General features: G+C 51.6%; 2 protein-coding genes across 17 annotated transcripts; one reads left to right on the forward strand and one right to left on the reverse strand.

Moving 5' to 3' along the window:
- Positions 1-26809, reverse strand: Hdac4 (histone deacetylase 4). 16 transcript variants are annotated; one of them, XM_072016176.1, is made up of 19 exons: positions 26192-26809; positions 23530-23660; positions 17040-17187; positions 10139-10195; positions 9478-9635; positions 8947-9051; positions 7972-8097; positions 7513-7595; positions 6946-7058; positions 6131-6268; positions 5574-5677; positions 5334-5474; positions 4926-5241; positions 4154-4624; positions 3750-4040; positions 3244-3590; positions 2525-3079; positions 2252-2391; positions 1-2180 (listed from the first exon to the last, which is right to left on the reverse strand). In XM_072016176.1, exons 2-19 carry the CDS (start codon positions 23587-23589, stop codon positions 2117-2119), a joined length of 3417 nt encoding a protein of 1138 aa, XP_071872277.1. In that variant the 5' UTR covers positions 23590-23660; positions 26192-26809; the 3' UTR covers positions 1-2116. The 16 variants fall into 16 exon arrangements, with proteins under 16 accessions (XP_071872277.1, XP_071872276.1, XP_071872279.1 ...); XM_072016175.1 differs by having other exon boundaries at positions 10139-10198; XM_072016178.1 differs by lacking the exon at positions 17040-17187 and having other exon boundaries at positions 26192-26807.
- LOC139993982 (uncharacterized) lies at positions 20645-23103 on the forward strand. The gene is made up of 3 exons (XM_072016209.1): positions 20645-21061; positions 21162-21440; positions 21538-23103. Exons 1-3 carry the CDS (start codon positions 20666-20668, stop codon positions 21859-21861), a joined length of 999 nt encoding a protein of 332 aa, XP_071872310.1. The 5' UTR covers positions 20645-20665; the 3' UTR covers positions 21862-23103.
- Positions 26810-26823: the final 14 nt, after the last annotated feature.

Here is a 26823-nt window from a genome sequence, read left to right on the forward strand (position 1 = left end):
TATGCGTAACACAATGACTATAGTTTTTATTTAAAATTACTTTACGAGGTACATTTATATATACATAAAAAATGTATGACTAATACATTTAAGCTTACGCAATATGGACATATTCGTACACGTGCAGTAACGTAATTGTAACACTTTTTTTTTTTTTCCATTTTCGTTCTTATACTCTGCGAGTTTAATTTCTTATTTCTTGTTCATTTATTAGAATCAACTTTCGATGCGAATTATCAACGATTTACATCTAACTTGTATCGATTTTCTACGAACGATACCGGAATGTTGCAAGTCCCTTTGGCCGAAACAAATAAAATTCTCGCAAAAATGTCAACAACAAGTTCCGTTACGACGATCGTTGTACACGATCCCGGAATCGATAGTCGAACGAATCGAGTTCGGTCGAATCGAGTCGAAATTGATAGAGTAGAGAAACGGTCGTCTCCACGTTGGCGTTCGGTGATCGCACGAAACAGATATAAAGAGGAGAGTGGGTCTATAACGCGCAACTTTGAACAAAGGGAAACGAAATTGATATAAACGATGCAAATCGCGGAGACGATGTTTACAAGTGAACGAGGAGGAGGAGGAGGAGGAGGAAAAAAGGAGAATGACAACGAAGGCGGGAAAAGAAATGGATTCCCGAGACGGGAATAAAACATGGAGGAAAGGACGAGACATAGAAAGGTGGGAATTGGCGACACGAATCGACCGAAAAGAACGTTTCGCGCTCGATATTTTCAAAGTTTTTGGTAAAAATATGGGACGATACACGACGAACACTTGAGATTCTTGCGGACACATAACATCCAATATACACATGTATTTCTTGTACTCGACGCGCGCATACGCGCTTCTTTATCTCGCGCATACTACACAAGAGTCTGCGTGCTAAAATCTTTGATCCGCGCGATACAATGTTTGTCACGCTACATAACGTTACGTACGTTCCATAGAACGTATGAATTCGCGAAAATGATCGATCGATAGATTCGCTCGCATTCTCCGTGTTCTCGTAAAATGCACGGCACAAAAATAAATGCTCCTATTTCGATTACATATATTCTCTTTCTCCTTTTCCTTACACGCATCTACGCATAGCTACACGCGCACACACACGGACGCATGCATTCTTTCGTTCTAATCGTAAGTATAACAACGTTACACACACAGTCTCGCGTACGCTTGTACATCTTCAATTAACTATATATATATATATATATATATATGCTTCATGAAATTTCTGCTTTTTACAAAATATCACAAAAATCACACCAGCCTTTGTTCGCGACAAAAAGGACAACCAAATATCGTGCTATGCCGCTCGAAGAAAGACAATTCGAAACGAAACGCCGTCCTACGATGAAAACGCTGAACGAATCTCGTTTCGTTTTTCCGCGGAATATCGCTGCGCACCTCGTGTATGCTTTCGCCACCGCGAACGTCGTCGCTTCCGCCTCCCTGTGCCCTCGATGCATCGTTTTATTAAAACGCGCTGTTTTCTATTTTCTTTTTTTTTTTTTTTTTCTTCTTCTTTTCTTCTATCACGACTCCACGATTCGCCTCGGCCTCTTGGCCGTTTTCAAAAAACTCTCGTAACGATATAACGGCGATCTCGCGGCAAGTGCGTACACGATCGACGAACTAAACGTGAAATCTGGATGGGTAAGGCGAGGCCGTGTGAACGCGCGCTATCGCGCGTTTCTAGGGCAACTTTACGCGAAAGCGTAGAAAACACTTAAACCTACTGTCTTTTAGATTTAGTCGAGAAGCTAGTTTCGCCCGATCTCCGCGATTTCTGCTCCGTCAAGCTACCGCTAGACAAACAACGTGCGACAGCGAAGCGGAAGAGGTGCAGCGAAGAAGGCTCGCTTTTATCGTTGATCGTACGATGATACAGCGCGTTGGCGGCACCCCGATGTCACAGTGACAACGGCAACGATGACAGTGACGGCGCGACCGGCTGCGGCGTCAGCAGCAGCTGCCAACTCACAGCTCACAGCGGCTTCGTGTCGGTCGTCGCTCATATTTTATAAAGAAGCGATGCGAACGCAACGATAGCCTCGTGACTATTTCGAAACACGATCGACGACGAGCAGCTTCGCGTCTTTCTTCATTTGGCGTCATCCTGTTCCATTGGCTCCTCGGAAACTTCTCGGGAATGTTCTGGGGTAGTCCTGAAACAGGAACGACTGTAAGTGTAATCGGCGGAAAATGAAAACACTTTAGATAGATAGATATGATTTACGTTAAATTGGTAGGCTGCTGCATCGACAGAGAGGCCATCGCGGAGACCGTCTCGGTTTCGTCGCGCTCTTTCTGTCCAGCTTCTATCGCGCTCATCGACACCGTGTGCGCGTTCAGCTTGACGCAAGGCCAATGAGACATCTGCGTGTCAAACGATAAAAAATAAAACAAACGTTGAACCGGAAATCGAAAACAAGGAGAAGGAGAAAGGACGAAGGAATAGGAGAGAGAGAGAGAGAGAGAGAGAGAGTCGCCGAGTGAAAGATGATCGTACCTGCACGGCGATCGTCTTTTGCAGCGTGTCGACCGCGTTTTGACAAGGTATCCTCGTCAATTCCTCTTCCCGAAGTTGAGTAGGTTCGTCCCCGAGCAGAGCCCGAACGCATTCTTGGGCGGAGTCGCAAATCGCGGCCAAATCGTAACCACCTTCGAGGGCGAGAACAACCTTACCGTTCGCCAGTCCGAGCAACTGTTGCGTCATCTTGCCGAAGCAAGCGGGGCTAACTTTGTAGCCACCGAGGGGCGCGGGATGGCCAACGGCGGCGTCGAATCCTGCCGAGACGAGGACGATGCTCGGATCGAACGCCTTCGCGATCGGCATCACGATCGTACGAAACGCGGCTAGATATTCCGCGTCGCCCATCGGAGGATTCAGCCCACCGGACCAGGCTACGTTCACGTTGTAGCCCAGACCCTCGCCGGCGCCGCACTCGGTCGGTCCACCGGTTCCTGGAAAGAAGTTACCTTCGTCGTGCCTGTGTATCGACATGTACAGCACCCGTGGATCGTCGTAGAACATTTGCTGCGTCCCGTTCCCATGATGAACATCCTAAACAGAAGGTAAACCGGTCGGTCGATCGAGTGGGCGATTCTCGTCCAGCGGACTGCCGTATCCCATCGTCGTCGCGATCGCAATACGCGCGACGACCAGCGGAGGGAAAACGAGGGAAAACCGACGAAAAACGATGAATAGAAAGGCTATGGGGCTCTTACCCAATCCAGGATCAAGATTTTCCTAATATCGAGCTTCTGCTGAAGCAATCGAGCAGCGATCGCGACCGAATTGAAGAAGCAGAAACCCATTGCCTGGTTGGTTTCGGCGTGATGTCCGGGCGGTCGTACGACGGCGAAACCGTTCTTAATGTCAGCCATGGCGGTTTTAAAGGCCAGATCGACGACACAACCGACAGCCATTCGGGCGGCCGGCGCGGTATTCAGTTCGTTCCACGTGGTGTCGGAATCGACGCCTACTCCGCCGCAGGGTAGCCGCACGAAACTCTTGATCGGAAGTTGAGAGAGCTTCGATACGTCCAGCTTTTGTCGGTTCATCGGATTCGTCCCTGCGCGCGACAGCACCTTTTACTTTACTTTACTTACGTTTACGTTGCGAAATATGCGGCGGCAGAAAGTGGGGCCACGGAGAGAGGGAGGGTGGAAGACGGGCGTACAAGGATCGGGAACGAGGGAACCGAGCGTCGTGTAACCGAGAGCGTACTCACCAAAGAGAAGAGCGTGAGCTTCGCTGTGACACGTTTGAATCTCCTCGAGGGTGGCTTTGCGCGAACGTATTCGATCGCAACGCTGTAGAAGTCCGGTCTCCGAAAGGCGTGCCCAGACGCTCTGCAATCTGCCTCCGTGCTCGGGATGACCACGAACCGTTTCGCCGCAGACACAGGCGTGCTTCAACATCAACGGATCGTAGGCCAAACCGGTAGTGGATCGATGGGAAGAAGCGCGCGCGAACAGATCACCGGTGGTGGCTTGGCTTCCCTGAGGACCTGCGTCGCGCGCTAAGCAGACGCAAAGAGAGAACGTGGAGCAGCGATACGACGATCGACGAACGAGGTAAACGCGTGCCCTAAAGGCGAGCAAAGAGTAAAGAAATCACGGACGGTCAGCTTACTCAAGTGAACCAACGGGCTGGACAACGCTCTGGACAGCGGTCTGGCACTCGGCTGACTGCTCCTGCTACCGCCACCTGTACCGCTTCCGCCGTAGGCCGTCGACGACTCGTTGGATATTTGCAAGGTGTGTCTCATCATCAGATCTCTCTGCTGCTGAAGAAACTGTTCGCGATCTCGTTGCTGTTTCGAGATCTCGCTCTCTTCCGACAAATCTTTCTTCCCTCCGGTAAGATCTATCACCTCGGCGGACTCGTCGTTCTCCGGTGCTTCGTCCAGCTGATTCGCCTGTCCCCGAGATCCGACACGCGTCAACACCGTCTGACGAATCTGCTGTTTGAGGTAGTTGTGCGCCTGCTGTTGATCGTGCAGTTGCTTCTCGGCCAGGTACTCCTCGTAATGGGTTTGCGGCGCGATCATACCGCCTTGCAGCATCGGATGGCCCAACGGCAGAGGCGCCGATTGAGTCCTACCTGTGGAAACGGAACGAGCGACCAAGGGACGCCACGTGAATCGGATGCCACGTTGGAAATTTTCAAGAGGCGCGCGGCGATTCCACCTTGGGATCTCACCCGTGCCAATGAAAATCGTTCGCGCGTGCCAGTTGTTCGACGTCGACCGATACGATTCCGTGGTCACGATCTCTCCGGAAATCCGACCGGAGAGTCTCTAAGACGACGATCGCGGAGGGCAAGAGAATCGTCGGCGGTGCTCGAACGATGATGGCACGCGCGCTTGTACAAATCGGCTGGCAGCAAAGAAGAGAGAACATACTACCTAAAGGCCGGTGACCAGCCTTTTGCAGCCTCGCATGCGCTACTTGCGTGTCGGTGATGGCAGCCGTGACGGTCGCGGTGCCGTAAACCGCAGACGGGTGTTGTCGGTTCGTTATCGACGGGTGTTCCATATTCTGCATTTGCTTGTGAACGTAACCGCCGCTCGACGTAGCGTCTCCTCCTTCGATCACCGTCAACGACGGATAGAAAGGCAAGGTACCAGGCAACATTTGTCCGGTAAGCGGCATCCCTAGTCGCGCGGTGAACGCCGCGCGTACCTCTGCCTCCGAGACGGTGGCCAATTTCGTGCCGGTCTGCGAATAGAGACGCGAAAACCAGCCACCGCGTTGTCCTTTAGAGAACGATCGGTCGATCACGTTATAGAATCGACGGCTAAAAAACTCACCGTACTCGAACCGGATGGAACGTGAGGTCGTCCCAGCGAGATGTTGGGCATGGACGGTGAACTGAACAACGACAGATCCGACAGGCTACCTTGCTGACTGCTGCTGGTCAACGGACCTCCGTAGCCGGTGTTTTCCGTTTCCTGCGAACGACGAACGAGAAAGAAAGAAGGAAAGAAAGAAAGAAAGGGAGAGAGAGAGAGAGAGAGAGAGTGTAACGCGTGTTGTTCGCGTATACTCACTTCTTGGATGGCTGCCGCTGCGTTGGCTGCCGCGGTGGGACTCGCTTGAGAATTGTTTACGGTCGGTGGTGAATTAGGCCCAGATTCCGGATTACTGCTAGAATCTGGAAAGCGTTCGATGAGCGAGCGGCGACGAGCGTGGCAAGATTTGCCTGCAACTCGTCGCGTACGAGACTGGAATTCGGGAAAGCGAACGAGCAACCTGTTCCCCCCTTCGGCCTATCTCAGAGACCCTGTGCGCCGCTACTGTCCCGAATTCCTTCGCGCGAAAGGGACGCATCGCGCCCTTCGTTTCGCCTTTTTCGCATGTTCGCGCGATACGAACGTCGCCGAGGCGAAACGAGAGGAGACTCGGTCTCGGAAACGTAATTTGTTAATCGGTAACGTTTGTTGTCGACATGCTGTTACTGGACACTGGCAAAAAGGCAAAAATCAACGATCGATTAATCGAAAACACGGGTGCAACGAATTGTTTGCTAATGCTCACGCAGGAAGAGTCAATTAAGAGTCGACGATTAATCGAACGAATTTCGATTAAGCTCGATCGAAGGACGTACTTGCTAGCAGTGATTTCCGCTTGAGGTGCGACAGCAGGCGATCCTTCCGGCGTGCCATCAGGGGTGAATTTCTCGACGCGGCCATGTTCCTCTCCACGCGTTGCTTTAGTCGCACCTTCAGCAGGTTCGGCTCCGAGGCTGGCCAATTTTAGCCAGGGTTAGTTGTTGGTCGTCGTCGTATCGGGCCGGAGAGTAGTGCAAAACGATGGCACAGGGTTCGGGGAACGGACGTCGAGGAGCGTCGGGCGATCGCGTGGAAGGAGGAACGATAGAAGGACGCGAAACGAGACGACGTGCGAGCGTGTCCACGCGATCCGTCCGATAACCCGATAATAAATTCCATGTCTACGAATATCTGTACCGAGCGTTATCCACGCTACTATCTTTTCGCGAGAGTCCGATCTTTCTTCGGGTTACGATCGTTGGATCGGATCGTCGATCGTCGACAAGCTCGCAATCAGGACAACGGCGGATGATCGTCGATCGGATGCAGGGGCTACACGGTGCGTCTCTGCCTTTCTTCGTCTCTCTGTTCGTCTTTGCCTCTGTCGTGTGTATGTTTGCGTGCGTGCGTGTTCGTTCGTTCGTTCGTTCGTTTGTTCGTTCGTACGTTTGTCGACAGGCAAAATGATCGAGACAGGGTTGGGTTGGGGGGCGGGGGCGTCGCAAAAAACCATGCTTTAGTTGAGGCATTCTACTATCGTACATAGGCACACATAGAAAGAGACTACCTTCCACCAAATATGCTTATCACTCGACAACACGGGAATTTATAGTATAACAACGTGTATGGGCGCGTGGTCGCGCGTACGTACCTGTTTTCCGAAGTGGAAAATCATCGGCGAACTTTTCTTGCAGCATCTGTGGCATCCGGTAGGGATGCGAAGCGTTCGACGCGCCCGCCGATTCCGCCGATTGCGGTTGCAACCTGACCAACAAATTCGCGGCTTCTTGTTCAATCGGTTCCAGTGTCGGTGGATCGTGCGATCGACCGATCGACCGTTCCATCGAATCGTATCGCTCGGCTCTTCGACTCGAGCTCTGTCACTCGAGTACACCCCCTGCGGCATCGTCCTTGGCGGCTAGGCTGGGTGGATATAGCGCGGTATCGTCGAAAAGCGTGGCGGAAATGGAAACGACTGGAAGAAATGGGAAGCGGAACTGGGATAGATACGGAGAAGAAGAGAGGAAAGAGAGAAAGACAGCGCACGGTACAGCGACGAGGAAGAAAGCGAGATTGCGTTGCAAGCGAGCGAACGGGTTATAGGCGGAAAGCGTGAAACATCGCGAGAGGATGTACTCGAGGAAGATCGACGACAACAAGATCGAGGGCGGCGGGCGAACCCGCGCGCGTGAATCGTCAGTCTCGAAAAATATCTCACCAGCTTCTGTATCCGGCTGTACCAGGTACGGCCCCGTTCGCAGCGGCCGCGGCCTCCCTTTGCTTCTTGTTCACGAGGAAGCTCTGAAATCGTAAGGTTCCCCTCTCAGCCAACACTCGCTCTCGACGTTCTCCCTTCCCTCTTCTACGCATACCATCCCTCTCGTCATCTATTCATCGCTACTATCAAACGACAAACCGACAACAACGTAGCGACGTTACGCTTTTAATCGAATCGTATCTCCTACAGCCCTCTCGGCCTGCCATCTCGTCGTCTAACGTTTCTTCTTCTCTTTCGTCTAAAACCCCCCACCCCCGCCCGTCCTACCTTCTTCTGCTCCCTTTTATCTCGCCTATCACTTAGCCTCTTCGCGTCCCTTCCACGACGAAAATCCTCTCTCTACCCATGCGGATGGGTTCGGCCCGATATACGACCGAGCCCTGCCCGCCGTTCAAGTACCTGAAGTCGTTGCTTCACCTCCGTCGAAGCGATCGCACTGTGGTCGTGTTTATCCTTCTTCTTCAGTGCTTCGAGTCTCTCTTTTTCTCTCCTCTGCTCTTCCAGCTGTTTTTGCTGCTGCCAGAGCTACGACAAAAAGAGAGAGAGAAAAAAAAAACGAAGAAAAAACACGAGAGAAAAGACGCCTCGTTTCGATCGATAATACGACGTACGGGTAGTAAGTACGCGTTGCACGACGACGGTGTGCTGGACATTGACGACGGTTAACGGCCGATATCGTCCATTCAAGAAAAAGAGATAGAGATAGAGATAGATAGATAGATAGAGAGAGAGAGAGAGTGAGAGAGAGAGAGAAGGGGTAGGGGAGGGGAGGGGAGCGAGAGGGGAGAGTGCGAGCAACGTTCAACGATAATTTTACCGCAAGAAGGGTGAAAGTGGAAGCGAGAAACGACGGGGGAAAGACACGGTTGGGCAAATAGCATAGGAAAGGTGAAGAGAGGAGGGGGGAGGGGGAGGGAGAGCAGAGAACACGACGAGAGTCGAATCTCCAAGGACTCGACGATCTTTCATCCGTCTCGATTTACAACTTCTCGTCCCATCGAGGTACGACGCGCGGAATTTCATTGCTCGCCGCCGATCTAGACACTCTCTCTCTCTCTCTCTCTCTCCCTCTTTCTCTTTCTCTCGTTTTCAAATATGTCGGTGATAGAGACGCGTCTCGCGCATCGATCGAGCTTACGAGGAAACGGAAGGTTCCGCTGGACTTTCGACTCGGAGACGGTTCGAAGACAATGGATCTTGGACGACGGTGGTTCGATACTCGGGAGGGTGATGGTGCGATTCGTCACCCTCCAGAGAGAAGGAACCGCACGGAACGGTGACCGAGAAACGAAATCGACGAAGAGAGGTGACACGCGCTATCGAACGAACGAACGAACGAACGTTACGCGACGCGCCGCGACGAACGCGACTTACCTTTAGCTGGTGCACCTGTTGCTCGTGTATCTCGGCCAACTGTCGCTCCTGGGCGTGGTACTGTTGCCGCAGTATTTGTTGCTGAAGTTGATGATGCTGCTGTAGCTGAAAGCACAACCGACGCGTCGAGAGTAACGCTCGAAACGATTTCGAGATTCGATTTTGTGGCGCGACGCACAGATTCGAGATTCGAATCGAGAACACCGTGTGTACGCGCATGGATGCGCGCGCCGCTACCCGTGTACGGGGTAGCGCTGCGAACGAAATCTTTTTTCCATAGCCGTGCAACGTTGCTGGTCACCGCTCGTATCGCTTCGACAGAAACTTTATCTTCTCCGGTCTCGAGTCCGCCGACGGCGCGGCCAGGGGTAATTGCGAGCATGTTCGAACCTGTGCGTCGATCGCGTTCGCGCGTCAACCGCGATTAAACGGTGGAAACAAAGAGTGGGGGGGGGGGGGAGATAGGAGGAAAGAGCAGGATCGTGGCGCGCGTGCGATCGTGGAACCACGAACGAGAATCGATTACGTTACCTCGAATATCTTCTGTTGCAGCACGTGACCGTGCAGGCTCGCCGAATCGCCGGAGCTAACGTGATAGCTGGTCGTTGTCAAGGTGGTCGTAGCACCAACTCCGCCGACCAGGTCTCTCGGTCTGGACATTGGTGAGTCTGGCGTATCCCGGGCCATCTCTGTGCACGTATATACATATATACACGCACGCATCGACGACGCGCCTGTGTTTCGCGTCACGAAGCTCCACTTTCGAAGAAACGGACGACGACAACAACAACAACATCGACGCTGAGACGAGAATATCAAGAATGGAAAGAAGGCGGCACAGCGCGATGTCAACAACGTGTCCGGTTTCCTGCGCGGAAACGGACACCGCCGCAACGAGCTTCGTCGTTGAGCCGGTCCCCGTCGTCGCTCGGTCTCGGAATCTCGATAGCGTGTTTATTTTTGGAAGCGTCACGCGCGAAAAGTATCTCGTTCTCTTCTTACGTTCGATCGAGTTTCGATTCAGCGTCGATGTCTCGTCGAACGTGTTTTCGACGTTCGAAGCGTCCGATTCGGACGCGATTCGCAGCGATCTTTCTATAGACGTCGAGTTTCGAGTCGCATCTCCGCTCGAACGTTTACGAACACGTACGACGAATCGCGATCGCTTCGTCCGCTTCTGCCGTGTGCTTACCTTCCTGCGGTAGATGCGTAAACGCGGGCGCGATCTCAACGCTCCTGTAACCCACGTCTTCTGAAACAAGGCAAAAGGCAAACGTTTAGCAGCGATGCTAGATGGACGGTTCGTCGGCTATTCTTCCGGCTGTCTCTCTGCTAAATTTTCAGTGTTCTGTAACGCGCGCGCGTCTCTTCCTTTCTTCTTCTCTAATTTCTCCCCTTCTTCGTTCCTTTTCCGCTAGCCTCTCGCATCTTCCGACTTGCTTTGTTTCCTTACTCGTTTTCTTTTCAACTCGATTAATTTAATTTATTCGTCTCATATACGGGAAGTAAAATCCCATTAGAGTAGAAAGAATCGCGTGTAACGTAATAGAACTCCGAAGCAGCAACAACATAAATAGGCAGAAATATAAGAAAATTTATGTTCGTATTCCATTGCCGACTCTCTTTACACACGATTCTTTCTACTCTAATGGGATTTCACTTCCCGTGTACGAAACGAATAAATAAATAAATAAATAAATAAATTGCTCGCGCGGCTCGAACGTACGTCCGTTGAAATAGGATCGATGTACGGTGGAGCGTGTGCGCGTAAACAAGCGAACGTACGAATTCGAGTGGATTTCGGAATCGGATGGAAACGGAGCGAAAACAGAGCGAAGACGAGCGCGGCGCGAGCGCGAACCAACCGAGTCGAGACGACGAGCGTCGAGTTAGCGGGCGAGCAGAGGTCACTGTACGCTGCGAGAATTCCTTCGAGTCAAGTCCAAGGTTAATCGCGGAGGAGGGCCGTTCCTCCACAGGCTCGCTCCGCTGTTCACCTTTCTTTCCTTCGTGTTTCTGTTGCCACAGCCGAAAGGTACCGACCGCAATTGCGATCGCCGTCCCTTCCAACGCAAGCTCGTGTTTCCACGTATTTCCGCGTATTTACGCGAACCTCGTTGTGCGCGCCATCCGCTCTGCCAAAATTCTTCGTTAAATCGGTCGATTCGCAGAGCGGAAGGCGCACGTGTGTCGCAATCGTAGTCGTACGAAAGGAGAACGTTTCAAATTTATTAATTCACCGACCAGCCTCCATCGCCCGTGATATCGTCAGCCAACACGATCGCAGCTGTATCGTATCGGTCAAAGTAATTGCCATCGATCGCGATGTACGTGTTTCGATAACGTTCGCTCGTTTGCCGACGTTTGGCGCGTTTCGTACGTTTCGTCCGATCGAGACGGTGGTCGTGATTTTACGATAGAAAAAGGGAAAGAAAACAGACGGGACGAAGAAGAAGAAGAAGAAGAAGAAGAAGAATCGTGGTATCGACGCGCGATGTACCGTTATTATTAGCGAGCGAATGTCGGTGTGTAGGTCAGTTGAGTAGCTGGTGTAAAGAGAGGAAGAAAAGGTGACCGCGGTCGGTTCGGCGAGATCAGCGCAGGCGGTGGTTCGTATTTTGCCGATGCTTTCGTAGTTTAGAGGAACTTGGTCCGCGTCTTGCGTTCGATCGGACGTCGGCCGACCGAGCAGCGCTCGATAAATTGAGATCGCCGGCGAATCGGACGAGGACCGAGGCGTAAACGCGTGGGAGAAAAGGCGAGCTCGAGCGGAAATTGGAGTGCGCCGCGTTGCGTGCCGTTGGTTCGCCAAAGGGATGGGGGTCGGTGGGAGCGGGACAGGAGGCCGAGAGCAAAGAGAGTCAAAGTAAGTTTTTACTCGTGTTCCTGGCCGGTGGCCGACTAGCTAAGATTAGACGAACGTTCGCTATATATAGGATGACATTTATATACGCACCTACTAAACGCGACGGTACACGCGCCTCCCCTTTCTCCTCCGCCGCTTTGCCGCTCGCCCACACGCACGCACACACACGCGCAACTTTCTCCGTTCGTACCTACGTTCTCCTTTCCACGATCCTTCGAATTACGTCTGGTCCGCGTCACTTTTTCTTCCAACGTGTCGCACATTCCGTAATACGGTAGCCGATTGTTCGACGTAAATCTGTTCTTCCTCTCGACACGTATCCACCTATCGTACGCGTTGCACTAGGCGACTATCGCGTTCAAGCGTCGATCGAATCGCATCGAACGCGACGATCGAAACAACGCACCTCGTTCTCCGCCTCTCGGAAACGACCTAACGATCGTCCCGGGCCGTTCGATTCACACGACCGCGATAAAATACTCGACCAAAGTGTCGAGCAAACGGAGAAAAACGTCCGGTATCTTACGTCGCAAGGAAAATTCAAGATTCCGCGCGAGTTGCCGTTTGTTACGTACCGCGTGAATCGAACGGCCGTCGGCGCTAACTCCGTTCGACAGGATATCGACGCGCTTGATCGATCTCTGCCATCCTCGTAATTATTTGCTCCTCGGTTACGCTCGAACTTGTCGTTTCCTTCTTTCTTGTATTTTATGCGCGCTGTTGCGTATATTTTCTGTTAAAACGGACAAGAAACCTAAGAAAATGGAACGAAAGAAGAGATCCGAAGGATCGTGGTTTCAACAGGTTGAAGAGATAGAAGAGGGCCACAGGAGAGGATTTAGTAGGAAAAACAGGCGACGCTAAATGACGCGACGCGAGACAACGCGATCGTACGAGTGTGAGCGCGTGGGCGTGTACGACTCGTATGTATGTGCTACGTATTTCCTCGAGGCGAAAGACCAAGCAAGAGGAAGGAAGACCAATGACCCCGTAATGAAAGCGATATCGGAACAAGGCGAATCGACTCGGCGGTGGTCACAGACCGACGATAGAATTAGACTCGCTATCTCTGTCCGTGTTATTTCGATTGCTTGTTTCTCGAAAAAAGTGTTTGGTAACGCGAACGGATCGACGTCTCGTTCGCCACCTTCTTTCTCTTTCGTTTCCGTTAGGTACGCGTAACACGCGATCGTGTAAAAGATCGCAACGACGTTTCACAGGTTTCGAAACGAAACGACGAATCGGGTCCACGGTACTGGCTCGTTCGCGTTCTAAATTGAACTCGTGACTTGGTCTAAGTGGCGAGAATGATTCGCAGTGACGTCAAGCGTGTTTCAGTTTCTGCTCTTTGTTGCAACGGGTTCGCGAATCGCGGCCGCTCGATTCATTTCGAGACCGTCGGACGCGCAATTGCGACAATTCGTCCGATGCGAGTAACCGTCGTCCCGTTTCTCGCAATGGTTTTCTTCGAGATCCGAGTTGCGCGATTTCGTGTCGCGTCGATATACGCTGGAAATCGAGTGAAAAAGAAACGGAGGAGAACGCGCGCGCGCGCGCGCTCGCTTTCGCCCGCGATCTCCCGCAAATGTCAGTGGAAAAACGATGAATCGTGTCCGCGCGACGCACATGCGTGCTAACGCGCGACACGATGTCGACGAGTCTCGCGAACACCAACAAACGCGATTCTCCTTGTTGGTCCGCATCGTTACGCCGCAGTTCGTTCCCCCGTTGCCTCTAGCTGTGACGCGAACGATATTCGAAAGAGATCTGAAAACTGAAAACTCTAAAAACTAGTTCAACGTCTTTCTCTTCTCTCTCTCTGCCTGACTCTCTATAATTTCAATTACGCTACACATGCTCGTGCACGGACGCGTTGGTTCTTTGTCTTTCCCTCCTTTTTTTCCCTCTCACGAACGGAGACATTTCCGTTCGATATCGCCTGCACGGTACCGAACACGAGTGACGGCAAAGCGAGCATCAAGTAACGAGGACTCGCGCGGAAGAAACGATAACACTTTCAATGGAACTGACGAACGTCGATCGCGGCAGCGTTGCCTTTCGTTTTGAAACGCGCAAAAACCCGAGAAAACCGAGAAAATATAGGGGGGAAATAGCGGAGAGACGGAGAACGGGAGAGGGGAGTGGATGGAGAGAGAAAGAGAGAGAGGAAGCAGCCAACGGGACAACAGAAAGTTACGGGAGCGCGATGCTAGTCTCGCTCGCGTCGTTACAAGCTAGGCACAACAGGTGTCGGTCGATTTGGAAATGGACTTTGAATCGCGATACAGGATACGACAGGCTGGAAATCCCTCGACGGGATTTTATTACGAGGCGTTCGAGACGATCAACGGAGAGCGAGTGGACACGAATGGAAAATACACGACAGGCAGCAAAGAGAAGTTTCGCTTTGCGTGAAACGCGAAACATTCGAATTTTTAGGCCGAGTTTCGACGAGAGAGCGTCGATCGTCTCGCGACGCGCGTCGAAATCGTTTACCAACGATCGTGTGAGAAAAAACGGAACGCGGAGAAGCCAGAGGGGAAACGATCGAAAGGACGATGCGGCGAAAGAGAAGCGACGGCGAAAGCGAAATACATAGGACGAGAAAAGAAAAGAAAGCGTACGTAGGTGATCGCGCGTGACCACGCGTTGCTAAAATACACTTTTCTCTCGAACGAATTTATCATCGTTCTTGCGAAGAACGTTCATCGCGTAGTATCGTGCGTTTGATCGACTGGCTGCAGCATCGCGCGCACTATTATCACTCTTTGCACCAAACGAACACAAAAGCCAGCACCGTCGCCCGTGTTTAACGGCAACCTGATACGCCAATCCGCTTGCATCGCACTTTAAAAACACGGACGAACGCGGTGAACGTGAAAAATAGTGGCTTACGTTTTATCGAAGATAGGCCATCGAGTCGAGCGAATGAGTCGATGCGTCGGTAATAGAAACACCGTCGGTGACGGTGACGGTGACGATGGCGATGGCGATGGCGATGACGACGGCGATGTCGATATCGACGACGATGACGGCGACGATAATTTCGGAAGAACGACGGAACGCAAAGACTGGAGCGCGGATTTGCTGGAGCGCGCGCGCGCGCATGTCACGGATAACGAGAGAGAACTGCGCGCGCGGTACGCGCTACCGTTTCTTTCGCGATTCTCTCGCATTCTCTGAGGGTGTCGCGCGCACACGATGACAGCGCCCTGCCTCGCGAGTTTCGTGAATCTCGGCTATTTATAGAGACCCGGTATTGTTGCGTTCGGACCACATTTGTGTTACTCGCGCGAGCGCGCGCACAGCGTCGCCAACGTAATTGTAAAACTGCCTCGTTCCGTACCTCTCCAGTTTGCCGCCCACTAGCTTCTATACCGCTAACAACAGCAGCCGCCGCCGCTGCCCTTCTGCCGCCTTCCTAGCGCATTTGCGCGTTGCTCTGTTCTCCGCTGTTATACCGCCGTGTTACCGTTCCCTCCATGCCAAATTCACCGTCTCCCCTCGTACTTCCACGTTGCTTCGCTCCGTCGCTGTTCTTCCATCGCCGAAACTTACACTCGCCGGCGTTCTTCGCTCGTTTTCGTCGCACCGCGACCAACCCGATAAACTTTGCCCGAGCTGTCCTTTCTTCTACTCCTTTCGCCTGCTTCCCCCTTCTTTTCCTTGCATTCTCCTGCTGCGTGGATCGAGGAAACGATTACCTTCCGCCAATGCCGATGATCCCTCTCTCTTTCGCTTGCTCGCGTAAACAAAACGTTCTAGACGCGAGCGATAGATCGCGACGGATGGCTCGAATCGAGACAAAGCGTGGCGATGCGCCGCCATCGTATCGCTTCTAAATACGCGCGCGATTAGGAATTTATTCTCGATGCATCGCGTCCCGCTGACGCAATTTAGTCGTCCGTTACGCGATGCGTACGATTTTCCGCGATTCTATCCACGGAACGATTCGCTGACAAATCTATACGAACGGAAATGCGGAAAGCTTTTCGCGCCACTAGCAGGTGGTGCGTGCGAACCACGATACACGTGCGATCGACTTTCCAAACGTTGGTCGAACGTCGATCTTTATACCTGGTCGTTTCTCGTCGATTTCTTTCGGGAGACAGGTCCGTAAGACCGGCGAGAGTCGCGAGAAATCTACCTTCCGAAAATAGGAGACAAGGTCACCCCTTCTTGAATCATCTCGTACCGTTCGTTTGGTCGCTCCACCCCGAAGCTCGAACGCATCGATCGATCGAACGACGAGCCCCGATAGCGGAACGATGGTCGTTACGCGCGATAAACGTCCTACTTCGTCTCTCGCGATTGGTCGATCGTCGTATCGAACACGGCAGGAATTTGTGTCTCTCGTCGATTCGATTCGTATCGATTGTACGACCAGTCGACGAGAAAAATCGATCGTCCGTAAGGTCGATTCGCTCGTCGATTCGTTCCACCTTGCAGGCAACATCGCGTCAATGAATGGCCGCGTCCATTGTTATTTACGATCGATCGATCGAGTCGGAGGTGGACGGCGTTGGACGGGCAGCGAGACCGAGAAGGAGGGTAACAGCCAGGAGTGGCAGTGTTTTGAATTTTTCTAAAAGATGGCGCGTGCTAGGTAGCGCTGCTCGTGACTCCAATCCATCCAGGGTCTCTCGTCACTTGCCACTATTTATAGACGACCGCTCGATATGATGTACCGGTGTTATTTTTAGCGGCTTACCTAGCTACGGCCCTTTCACCCCTTCGAAATAGCACCGCGGTAGACGCGAACGAGAACGCTATTCGTTACGCGTCCAACGGTCCAACACCCGACCACGATTCCTTCTTCGCTCAGACATCCTCGAAAATCGCCTTCTGTCCTCTTTCTTTTATGCGACGCGTGCAGCCGCGTACGAGATACGCGCGATACCAGATAGATAGATAGATAGATAGATAGATAGGTAGGTAGGTAGGTAGGTAGGTAGGTAGATGGATGGATGGGTACTCTTGGAAAGAAATAGCGACGCGGCAAACAAATTGCGCTGGAATTCGTTTCGAGCAAACGTTCACGGTCTGGTTCACGTACGCACGTTTCCGAACCGACATTGCCGCGTATCGTAATTACACGACGATACCTGAGAGACGTTTATTCGCGTAGCGGATCACGTAACTCGGTTTAATTACGTGTTGTCGCAATTACACGGTAAACCAGCTTCCGCTTGAAATAGCTAAATCGATACGAACGTTCGGAACGTACGTGGTCTGGCCGCGACGTCTTGGTCCGATATTATCCCGATTCCTCTCGAATCTCTGGAACTGAACTGGAACGACCGAATACCTCTCTCGAAGCGACAGGAGATGGACTTGCGTGTTCTTGTGTCCGCGACAGAAACCCGTCCGTCCGCCTAATTGTAACAGAGAGAGAGAGAGAGAGAGAATTCGCTTCGTAGGTGGTCTCTGGACGGTAATACGCCGTATGGCGTGCTAGGACAAAAATAGTGGCGGTCCCGTTCGAAAATACCAGCTGCTAAAAATACGAGCAAAAATAAACGTCTACACGTGCAAAAACACGCATTAATATTCGCTGTGCGTCCGACGTTCGTGTTTTCGTGCCACTAGAGGACGATGAGCCGACGGAGGAGACGAGGAAGGAAGAAAGGATGGGACTAGGAGGAGCCGCGCGATCGAAACAGGCGGAGTGGTTTGCAAGAGGAAAACCGTGAACCGTGACCCTCGTCTCTGCGTCTCGGTGTCTTGCCAACGTTACCAACGTTATGTTCGGCCGCCGCTGTATCGCGTGCCCTTTGCCAGAGGATCTAGAGATCCGAGAGAAAAGACGGAGACGCGACGAGACACCGGGAATTCCGAACACGGAAGGCCGATCTTATCGGTTCACCCGCTCGGTATTTGCAAACTGTCGTAAAACGTACGGAGCAAGTCCGCCAACGCGTTGGCGCCACCCCGACAGGCTGTAGCGATGCTTCAACTGACTCATCGGAAACGAAAGCGACGGCGACGTGGACGATCGTAATCGCGCCGTTGTCGCCATCGTCGTCGCCGTCGTAGTCTTCGTCACCGTCGCCTTACGAGATTACTGGACGAATGAAAGAAACGAAAAGAAAAGAAAAGAAAAAAAAGAGAAACTCGCGCTAGATCTAGGAACGCGTTGCTTCTCTCGCGAAAATGCAAATGCGACGCTCGCACGTACACGCGTACGCAGGAAATTAGAGACCGAGACGTGGTCGACAGGTTGGAAAAAAGAGTTAAAAGACGCGAGCCACTTATAAATAGACGGAGGATGACCTTTGCACGGATCAACGTTTACTTTTATAACGCGTTATTAAGCTAGGTTATTGGTTGTATCCCACTTGGTCGCTTCCTTTCGGGCAGATGCCACCGTTCACGAATCTAGGTTATGTTTACTACCCCCTCCTGATTTCTGCAACTCCGCGAGTACCTTCCACGAGGTTTACGCGTGTACGAACTTTGGCGCCTCCTACGTGAACGCGACGCGACGCCGTAAGAGCATTTTCTCGTCTGGAAAATACACCCTCCTCGCTGGCTCGCTTCTCGCTCGCGCATCTCGCGGACGGAATAGCAGAGGCAAGCAAACGGGAATTCTCGCTGAAGAGAGATATCTTTTTTGTCCAACGAGAGACACGCGACGAGAACAAAGTTTAAGAGTCTCGGCAGAATCCGCTATCGCGTAAGCTAAATCGTCGAAGAAGCGGTAACCTCCGTTCACGTAGCGACTAGCTGTTGCGATAAAAATAGAAATAGCCATGAGCGATCGATCGGCGGTCGTTTCCGTTAGGCTGTCCAACCGATGAAACGTTTTTTCCAACGTGAATTTCACGATCGAATCCCATCGGATCGGAATCGTGATGCGCGGAGAAAGGCACGAGGATCGTAGAATATCGTCGAGTAGCGTACGTAGCTGGTGAATGCGAGGGCTTTGGAAAAATCGATGCGCGAAGCTCGGCTGAAGGGCGACTGGTCGGCGACGGGGACGGGAATGTTGGCCGCGTGTAAACGATTGAAAACTCGCGTAGTGAGTATCGAGCAAGCAGCAGCAGCACCACCCACACCTCCGGAATGGAGAGCGTTACGGCGCGACAAAATTAGCACGGGCACAATAAGCGATCCCGCCTTCGCTCGGAAAAATAGATTTGGCAAACTACCAAAACTCGGCTTTGAATAGATCCGAAATATATGGATCATCGTAGTCTTTTGCGTTCCTTCTCGCACTGCTGCTAGCCATCGCAGTGAAAGCGACCTTTCCTCCGCGAGCGCGCAGAACCGCGATCTTTGCGCAATCGGAATGACGCTCGTGACAGTTGGCCTCGCGATCGACTGGTCGCGTCCGCTTGGTCGAACCACCGCGGAAGATCGAGTTATCGAACGCGTGTCCCTACGCCGTTCACGAACAGCACCCCTGGTAAACGGCAATCCGAGCAAAAATAAACGAAGCCGGTGAAAATAAACGCGAAAGACGATTTTACGCGCGTGGCTGTTCGCCGTCGTGGTCGTTGTTGTCGTACGTACTCGTCATCGTTGTCGTCGTCGTCGTCGCCGCTGTCGTCAACGTTGCCGAGCGGATGTACACGCATCGACTTGGATCGAACGCGATCGATTCGAACGCGACAAACTCGATCGCGCAACCGCCCGACCGCCTCCTTGGCGACCTCGTTCCATCGACGAGATCGAAACTGGACAAAGGTGCGCCGACTAGTTTTTACCCTCGTTTGGGCTCGTGAAACGAGCACGCACCGTCACCGTCGTCGTTTAGACAACGATTCTTTTTTTTTTTTTTTTTTCGAAAAGGAGTCGGTCGCACGGTGAAACGGATACTCGCGAGGCGGCTGAAACGAGCTTAGCGAGCGCGGAAACAAAGCGCATCGATCAGCGGGTTGGTTAATCCAAGCGTTGCCGTATAGCCCGTATATACCGTGGTATCGAAGCGCGACGAGCGTCGTTGGTATAAATAGCGCGGTTCGATACGCTCTTTGATAACAACCACGCTCTTTCGTCTCTCCATCGAACGAATCAATCTTTCGCTAACGCGCGCGTTTCGACTCGACCACGATATCAAAGACAATAACGGTTTGTCGTGGTGACGGATCGATACGTAGGTATCTATTATTAGACTGCCTCGGTCGACACGCCGATTATCGCATCCGTAACGTTATCGCTCGTTCGTCGTCTCGTGGACGATCGCGTTGCAACCGTTTGCCGATAATACGATGCGCCAGGACGCGAAGATGAAATTACCACAGGGCTAAGTCGAACGACAGCGAAACGACTGGACGCGCGCGACACGATCGATCGAGTCCGTATCGCTTCGGCGAAAAATCTCGAGAAAGACGATGGAGGAAAATCGCGCGTGTAAACACGCGAGTTGTGTCGTTTGCGCGGCTCGTCCTGTCGACACAGCTGCTGCTGCTGCTGCGCACGAGACAGCGGGTGTAGGTCCGATTCGACGTAAGCTCGGCAATATGCGCGCATGCATAATGCCAAGCATAACCGAGTAGTTTATTTATAACGTCGCGGAAATACACTCGACACCTTTATTGTAAAAGGTTGTGTAACGTGGCTTACGTGTTGCGTAACCGCGACAGAAACTACACGTTCACGAACCAACCGACCGACCGAACGTCTCGCGTCCCTGCACCTCGCGTCTAACGCGACGGGCTGCGATCGCCGAACGACGCGGACGACGAATCGATTTCTACGCTTTACGAGCGTGGCTCGCATCGTTGCGCTTTACGTATCGTATATCGCATCGAGTTACACGAACAAACGGCTCGCGCGACAACGGACGAGCGCGATTCGCGAGAATCGATTGGTCGTTCGAGCCGTCGATCGCGTCTATTCGAGGAAAAGATGATGGCGGTGATCGGCAGAGTCGGTCGAGCTGTTTCCACGGCCTGTCGTAAATTTAACAGCGAGAGTCGATTTCGTTGGTCGTCCGATGGTAAAAGGACAAAGGCGTGGTTCGGATTTACCGCCGCCACGATCGGAAGCTGCGGCGTTGTTCTTTATTTTCTGAACGAGTCGTCGGTGAAGGCGTTCGGGGGAATAGAAATTAGACTACCCAAGTACCCATGGGCGTTCAACGGTACGTTCAAGGCGTTCGATCACGCCGCTCTGAGAAGAGGATGGCAGGTTTATCGAACCGTGTGCTACACGTGTCACAGTCTACGATTCGTTCGTTTTCTTGACCTGGTCAACGTAACGCACACGGCGGAAGAGGCTAAACAGATCGCCGCCGAGTTCCAGGTTTCTATCGGGAGTTAGAGCGCGGTGGTTGACCGACGCGACGCGTTCACCGTGCGTTCTGGCGTAACCAGTCGTAACCGAGCGAACCGCTTTCGATCAGGTGGAGGACGGCCCCGACGATCAAGGCAACTATTACACGAGACCGGCGATACTGTCCGACGCGATTCCTTCTCCTTATCCGAACGAGGAAGCGGCTAAAGCCGCCAACTATGGCGCTGTCCCACCGGATCTAACTTACATGATTTTGACGCGCAGACGCGGCCTAGATTACGTGTTTTCCCTGTTAACCGGATGGATGGATCCTCCAGCAGGGGTAACTCCGGACGAAGGCCAATACTTCAACGTTTACTTCACCGGTGGATCTACGACGATGCCACGAGTACGGCGGCACTAGCTAATTCGCGAATTCGTCGAACGCGCCTTGTCTCGCCGATAATTATTTTTCACTATCGTTGCTTCTTTTAACGCTTTCGCAGATGCTCTACGAGGGAATCGTCGAGTACGACGACGGCACACCGGCCACGGAGTCGCAATTGGCGAAAGACGTGGTAGAGTTTCTAATGTGGACGGCGTCTTCGGAGCACGACACGCGTAAGATCATGACGCTGAAATGCATTGGAATCCTTCTGACGCTACTGGTGTCCGTCGTCCATATCAACAGACGAAATTGGTCGCATATGAGAAGCCGTCGCATAGCTTACGTACCAAATATCATCACCAAAGAACCTCGACATCCAACGTCTCCGTTCGCGGACAAATACAGCCGAGGAAGTAAGAGAAGCGGCTCGTTACCAAACTGATACGCGCTCGTCGTGTCTTTTACCGTTGTAAAAACGTTCGATTCGATGCGACGCAAAGATAAAGTTGCACGCGTGTCAAGACAGGGCCGAACAATTACGGAGAAACGAGGAAGAAGAGATTCGGTTGGATCGAGTTGGGTCGCGATGGAATGGGTGGGTCGGGTCGGGTTGGGTCGATTCGGTTCCGGTTGGTAGCGCGGGCGCAACATGTGCCACCGATAATCGTTTCGCAACGCGCGGCCTTGACGATGCCCGTATGCTCGATCGGGCCGTCTAAAAATAGAAAGCTCGAGAAACCGTGCAACAAACGTTATACCAGCTCTTTCTCTCTCTCTCTCTCTCTCTCCCTCCCTCCCTCTCTCGCTCTCTCACTCCCTCTTTCTCATTCGCACGCGCGCTCTGTCGCGTTGTGTCGCGTTCTGCTCGGCTGGTGGCTTCGACGATCGACGAATCATAGATCATGAATCGCGAATGACAGATAACGACGGTCGCTGATCTACGATCTATTTCGGATCGAGAGATCCCCGCTGCGTTTCGAGATTTATTTTTACACGTTCTTTCTTCGACCACGTCGCGCGTCATCTTCCACCCCTCCATTTTTCTCGCTCTTACGCGTAACCGCGTACCGAGCGAGTAAATTCCCCTATCTCTAAAATAACCGTGATTCCTCGAAAGTATCGACTTTGACTTTCGTTGCTTTGCTCGCCACCCCACCTTTTACCGTACTCGGCTTGTGTCGCGGTCTCGTTTCGTTTCGTTTCGTTTGGTTTCGTCTCCGGTCTGGTCTAGCCTGGTCTAATCGTGTCACATCGTGTCGCGTCGATGATCTATGCGCACGTACGCGGCTCGTCCCGGCGCTCAATGGCAACAAGTGCGATCGCGGAAGAGAAGGGGTGGCACGGATCGAAAATATATACCAAACGATGAATGAACCTACCGCGTTGACGTTGAGAGCGCGCCAGCGATTTCGCGATCAACCGTAAGAAGCGAGACGGCTATGGTCGAAGGATATGGGCGGCACGAGAAACGATAATACTCGACGATTACCGTTCCAAGCCTGTTACGATTCCCATACAACCGATTCGCATCGACGCGCGGAACGAAAGATCGTTAACTTTAACTCGATCTCGCTCGTAATCGTACGATCGGCTGGTAAGATCGGCGAACAGGCCGTTTGTATGGATGGTTTGACGTTCGTGACCGATTCGGGCAAAATTTTCGTCTCGAAGAGAATCGATCGCGCGCGCGATTGAAAATCAACGAAATAGACCGGAAGAACGGTCGGGGGCAAGAACGGTCGAGACATTGGGATCGACTCGACGACGATCAATCGTTCGTGTTATTCGTCACCTTGACTATTATCATTATTATGGTGGAGGTTGCTTGTCGTTATCTTCGCGATCGTTTCTCGATCGCGTGGCAGCGAGTTTGAGAACGTCGATTCCCACGCTGCTAGAATATCGCCAACAACCACGATCACGGGTCGCGTCGATGGTGACCTCGACCGCATCGTTTCTCGTTCTCTTTATCCGCGTTTGTCGTGAGTCGCAAATCGCGAGCCGATCCGAAATTCATCGATCACCGTTCTTGCCACTCCGACGTTGAATTGGTATTAAGAACCGGAAAATCCAGTTCAAATGTATACGTGCCTCTACGTCGAAAACTTACCTCTGGTCGCGACGGCGCTTGCTCGCGCTTGTTCGCTGGACATTCTGTTTCCTTCAACATTCACCGAACCCTGCATTTACCGTCAACGCTGCAACGTCGTAACTCTTTTCTGTCTTGGTCGCATGCGTTTCCTGCAACGCGAACAAGCAATTTTTTTCCTCTCTCTCTCTCTCTCTCTCTCTCTGTCTCTTAAAAAACAACTACGACACAACTTGCTAGAGCGTACGCGATCGTCGAGTTAGAAACTAAAGGGTAAGAGGAAAAAACAAGGATTGTCTCGAAATAACTTTATTCGGAAAATCAAGTTTTAATCTTTTTGATCCAGTAGTAAAGAAGCAACGTTCGATAAATTTAACTGTATTGTTTATAAAGCGAAGTTTATACTTTGATTAGATATCACGAAAAAAGAATGTTAACATAGTAATTACCGTACGGTACTTGTAATCCTTGTCATATTGCGTGTTTCGATTCAGTAAGGAGTAGACATTCCCTGTTTTTACCCGATACAGCGAATCTTTCTTTCAAACCGCTATATCTTATTGAGATATTTCGAACGTTATAACGATCTTCTGTTGTCTCCTAGTTGTCAGAAAACGAGATGTGCTATGAAATTGAAAATCACGAAAACCGAACGTTCCTCGTTTTTCTTCGATCTTTTCAACCGTAAACGCGGAAGTCGAAGCGTCCACGTGACACAGGCGACGCCGTGATTTTGTCACTCGATCGCCGCTCTCAACGGAAAATCCAAATTTCTCGTTCGATTAGATTTATTCTGGTAGGTATCGTGCGTGGTGTCGTGCGTCGCGTGTCGCGTATCGCGTACCGAGTATCGCATGTCGCGCGTAGGCTCGATCTCGTTTATCAAAATTTCGAGATTCGCCAGATACGATCGATCGTGGAAGTGAATCGCGATCTCTCGAATGGTTATCGTGCTTACCGGCTGCGTCAGCGCTAAACTTCGATCGCGTTCGATTCGTTCGAGGGGGCGATCGATATCATCTTTGTCGGCCAATACTTCCGTTTCGTTTCATAACAACCGATAGTCGCGAAATTTCTCTATTCGCTGGAAAACGTTGGGAATACTAAAGTTGGCGCGTAACGTATACGTCTCGTTTAGATAGAAACGATCGTTAAATAAATATACCGAACGTCCATGTAAGAAACCACATCGATCGACTTGTATTCGCGAGTGCGCGTACCCTCGCGCGCACGCACGACATGTATACACGGCATTTATACACGGCATTCGCTAAACTCGACCGAATCAATTCGAAGACTATAAAGGATAGCGAACAACGTCGATAACGAATACCGAACGAATAGATATTGGTATTTTCGAACCTCGGGCATGGTAAACGAAAAACGTTAGCTCGCGGAAGCGCCGAGATATAACCTTCGGTTGAATTAAAAGAAGGTAAAAACGTTTGTCTGCGCGCCAAAGTCACATGGAATGGAACGACTTCTTTGTCGAACCGTGAAAATCGTTTATGTAGAAACAGCTGACAAAAAAAGAGAAAAACGAGACACACGCACGCACACACACGCACGCACACACACGCACGCATACACAGGCTGGCCCGAGCGATGCTAATTTAATTTATCATTTTCTAGACTTTGAAAAAGATTAAACATTTCCGAAGATTTTAATTTCGGAAATCGAACTCTGTGTTTGAGGAGCGGCATGCTCGACGTTCAATCGCGGTTACGATGAAAATCGTATTGGTATTAGTGTCGGTATTTGTAGCTCGTGAACAAGTCCCGTGTCAGTGTCCGTGACAACGATGATGATGATGATGGTTGTGGTGGTGGTGGTAGTAGTGGTAGCGGTGGTGGTGGTGGTAGTAGTGGTAGCGGTGGTGGTGGTGGCGGCGATGGCGGTAGTGGAAGTGGATATAGTGGCACTAGTGGTGGTGGTGGCGGTACAGTGGTAGTGGTAGTAGCGGTGGCGATGATAGTGGTCGTGTGGTGGGTAAAGAGCGGCGGTAGCGGTAGCGGTAACAGATCGAAAGTCACGAAAGCGGTCACTCGCTCTCATCGGCAAAACGCTTCGATCTCCCAAAATGGAAGATTCGATTTTCGGATGATCCGAATCGAACGATCGAGAGATCGAACGAACTATGCTTAGAGACTGGTATCGCGTACAATAAATCACTTAATTGCTAAAACTACGAATACATTTTGATCGTTCGACACGTGGCAAAAATGCGACGCGTAGATTCGTGGAGAATGTTTTACTTATGTATGTGTGTATGTGTCAACGAGAGAGAGTGAGAGAGAGAGAGAGAGAGCGACGGGGAGGGAGGGAGGAGAGATAGATGAGTGTCTGTGTATGGAAGCACGCGCACACATATATGCATGAGTTCGTGCGTGCGTGCGTGCGTGCATGCGTGCGTGCGTGCGTGCGTGTGACGTGAAGGCAAGAGGAGAAAAGATACGGAAGATTGATTGTCGACGGAGAAACAGCGAAAAAAGAAGAGAGAAATAGGGAGGACCGAGAAAATTGGAGAAGAAATAGAAAGAAAGAGGAGAGAAGAAAAAAGAGAAAAGGAAGAGGTGGAGGAGAAGAAGGGGGAGGAAGCGGAGGAGGAGAACGCATCGAAGAAATAGCGAAGAGAACAGCCAGCAATGGTCGGTACCGCGCAAATCCAACACCAAGACTTACTGACTTAACGCTGCCACACCTTGGCGAACCACGAACGTAACCAATATCTCGCGATGGCACTCGGTGTAATCTCGCTTTTAGTATGAACACTCGAGAAAAACGGCGAACGCGTAGAAGGAAGAAACGCTGGTCACTCGCGAGACACTCGCGATACGCCTTACACAGAGCGTATATGCATGGCATGTACACACACGAGAAACATAAAAACAATGCGATCGCGCTGCTACCTCGACGTGGTTTGTTCAACTATAACGGCTCGTCCGATTATTGCCAGATGCACTTGGTTACCTTGGTAGCACGCATGCGTTTCGTGCGAGACACGAGGAACGCGTAAATTGGATTTCGTCGAACGACGTGTACCTCTTGGAAACACTTTGTATACACAGTGACACCGTCCCACGCGTACAAATCGTCGATTAAACTTTCTACGATTGCTTCTCAACGCTTCATCGCTCCTCGCGATTTCACGATGTCGTCGTCTAGCTACTTGTACAAGCTATCTCTAACCTACAACTTGGCGAATCGTTGCAGTCTTGCCAACTACCGCGACTGCTGTATCTTGAACGGCCTCGAACGCGACAAGGATTACCGCGATGACGTTGCGCAGCTCTCTCTCTCTCTCTCTCTCTCTC

This window comes from Bombus fervidus, chromosome 14 (assembly GCF_041682495.2).
Source record: "Bombus fervidus isolate BK054 chromosome 14, iyBomFerv1, whole genome shotgun sequence".
NCBI lineage: Eukaryota > Metazoa > Arthropoda > Insecta > Hymenoptera > Apidae > Bombus > Bombus fervidus.

Bases quoted from the DNA above. Each gene is read 5' to 3' on its own strand.
- Hdac4 (XM_072016171.1), bottom strand. From the start codon at position 16,268: ATGTTGCCTGCAAGGTGGAACGAATCGACGAGCGAATCGACCTTACGG. The intron at 8,098-8,946 runs GTAAGTCGCGTT...TTTTTGTCGTAG, and splicing joins AACAGGTGCACCAGCTAAAG to CTCTGGCAGCAGCAAAAACA. The intron at 7,596-7,971 runs GTACTTGAACGG...TTACGATTTCAG, and splicing joins AGGTGAAGCAACGACTTCAG to AGCTTCCTCGTGAACAAGAA.
- LOC139993982 (XM_072016209.1), top strand. From the start codon at position 20,666: ATGATGGCGGTGATCGGCAGAGTCGGTCGAGCTGTTTCCACGGCCTGT. The intron at 21,062-21,161 runs GTTTCTATCGGG...GCTTTCGATCAG, and splicing joins AGATCGCCGCCGAGTTCCAG to GTGGAGGACGGCCCCGACGA. The intron at 21,441-21,537 runs GTACGGCGGCAC...ACGCTTTCGCAG, and splicing joins GATCTACGACGATGCCACGA to ATGCTCTACGAGGGAATCGT.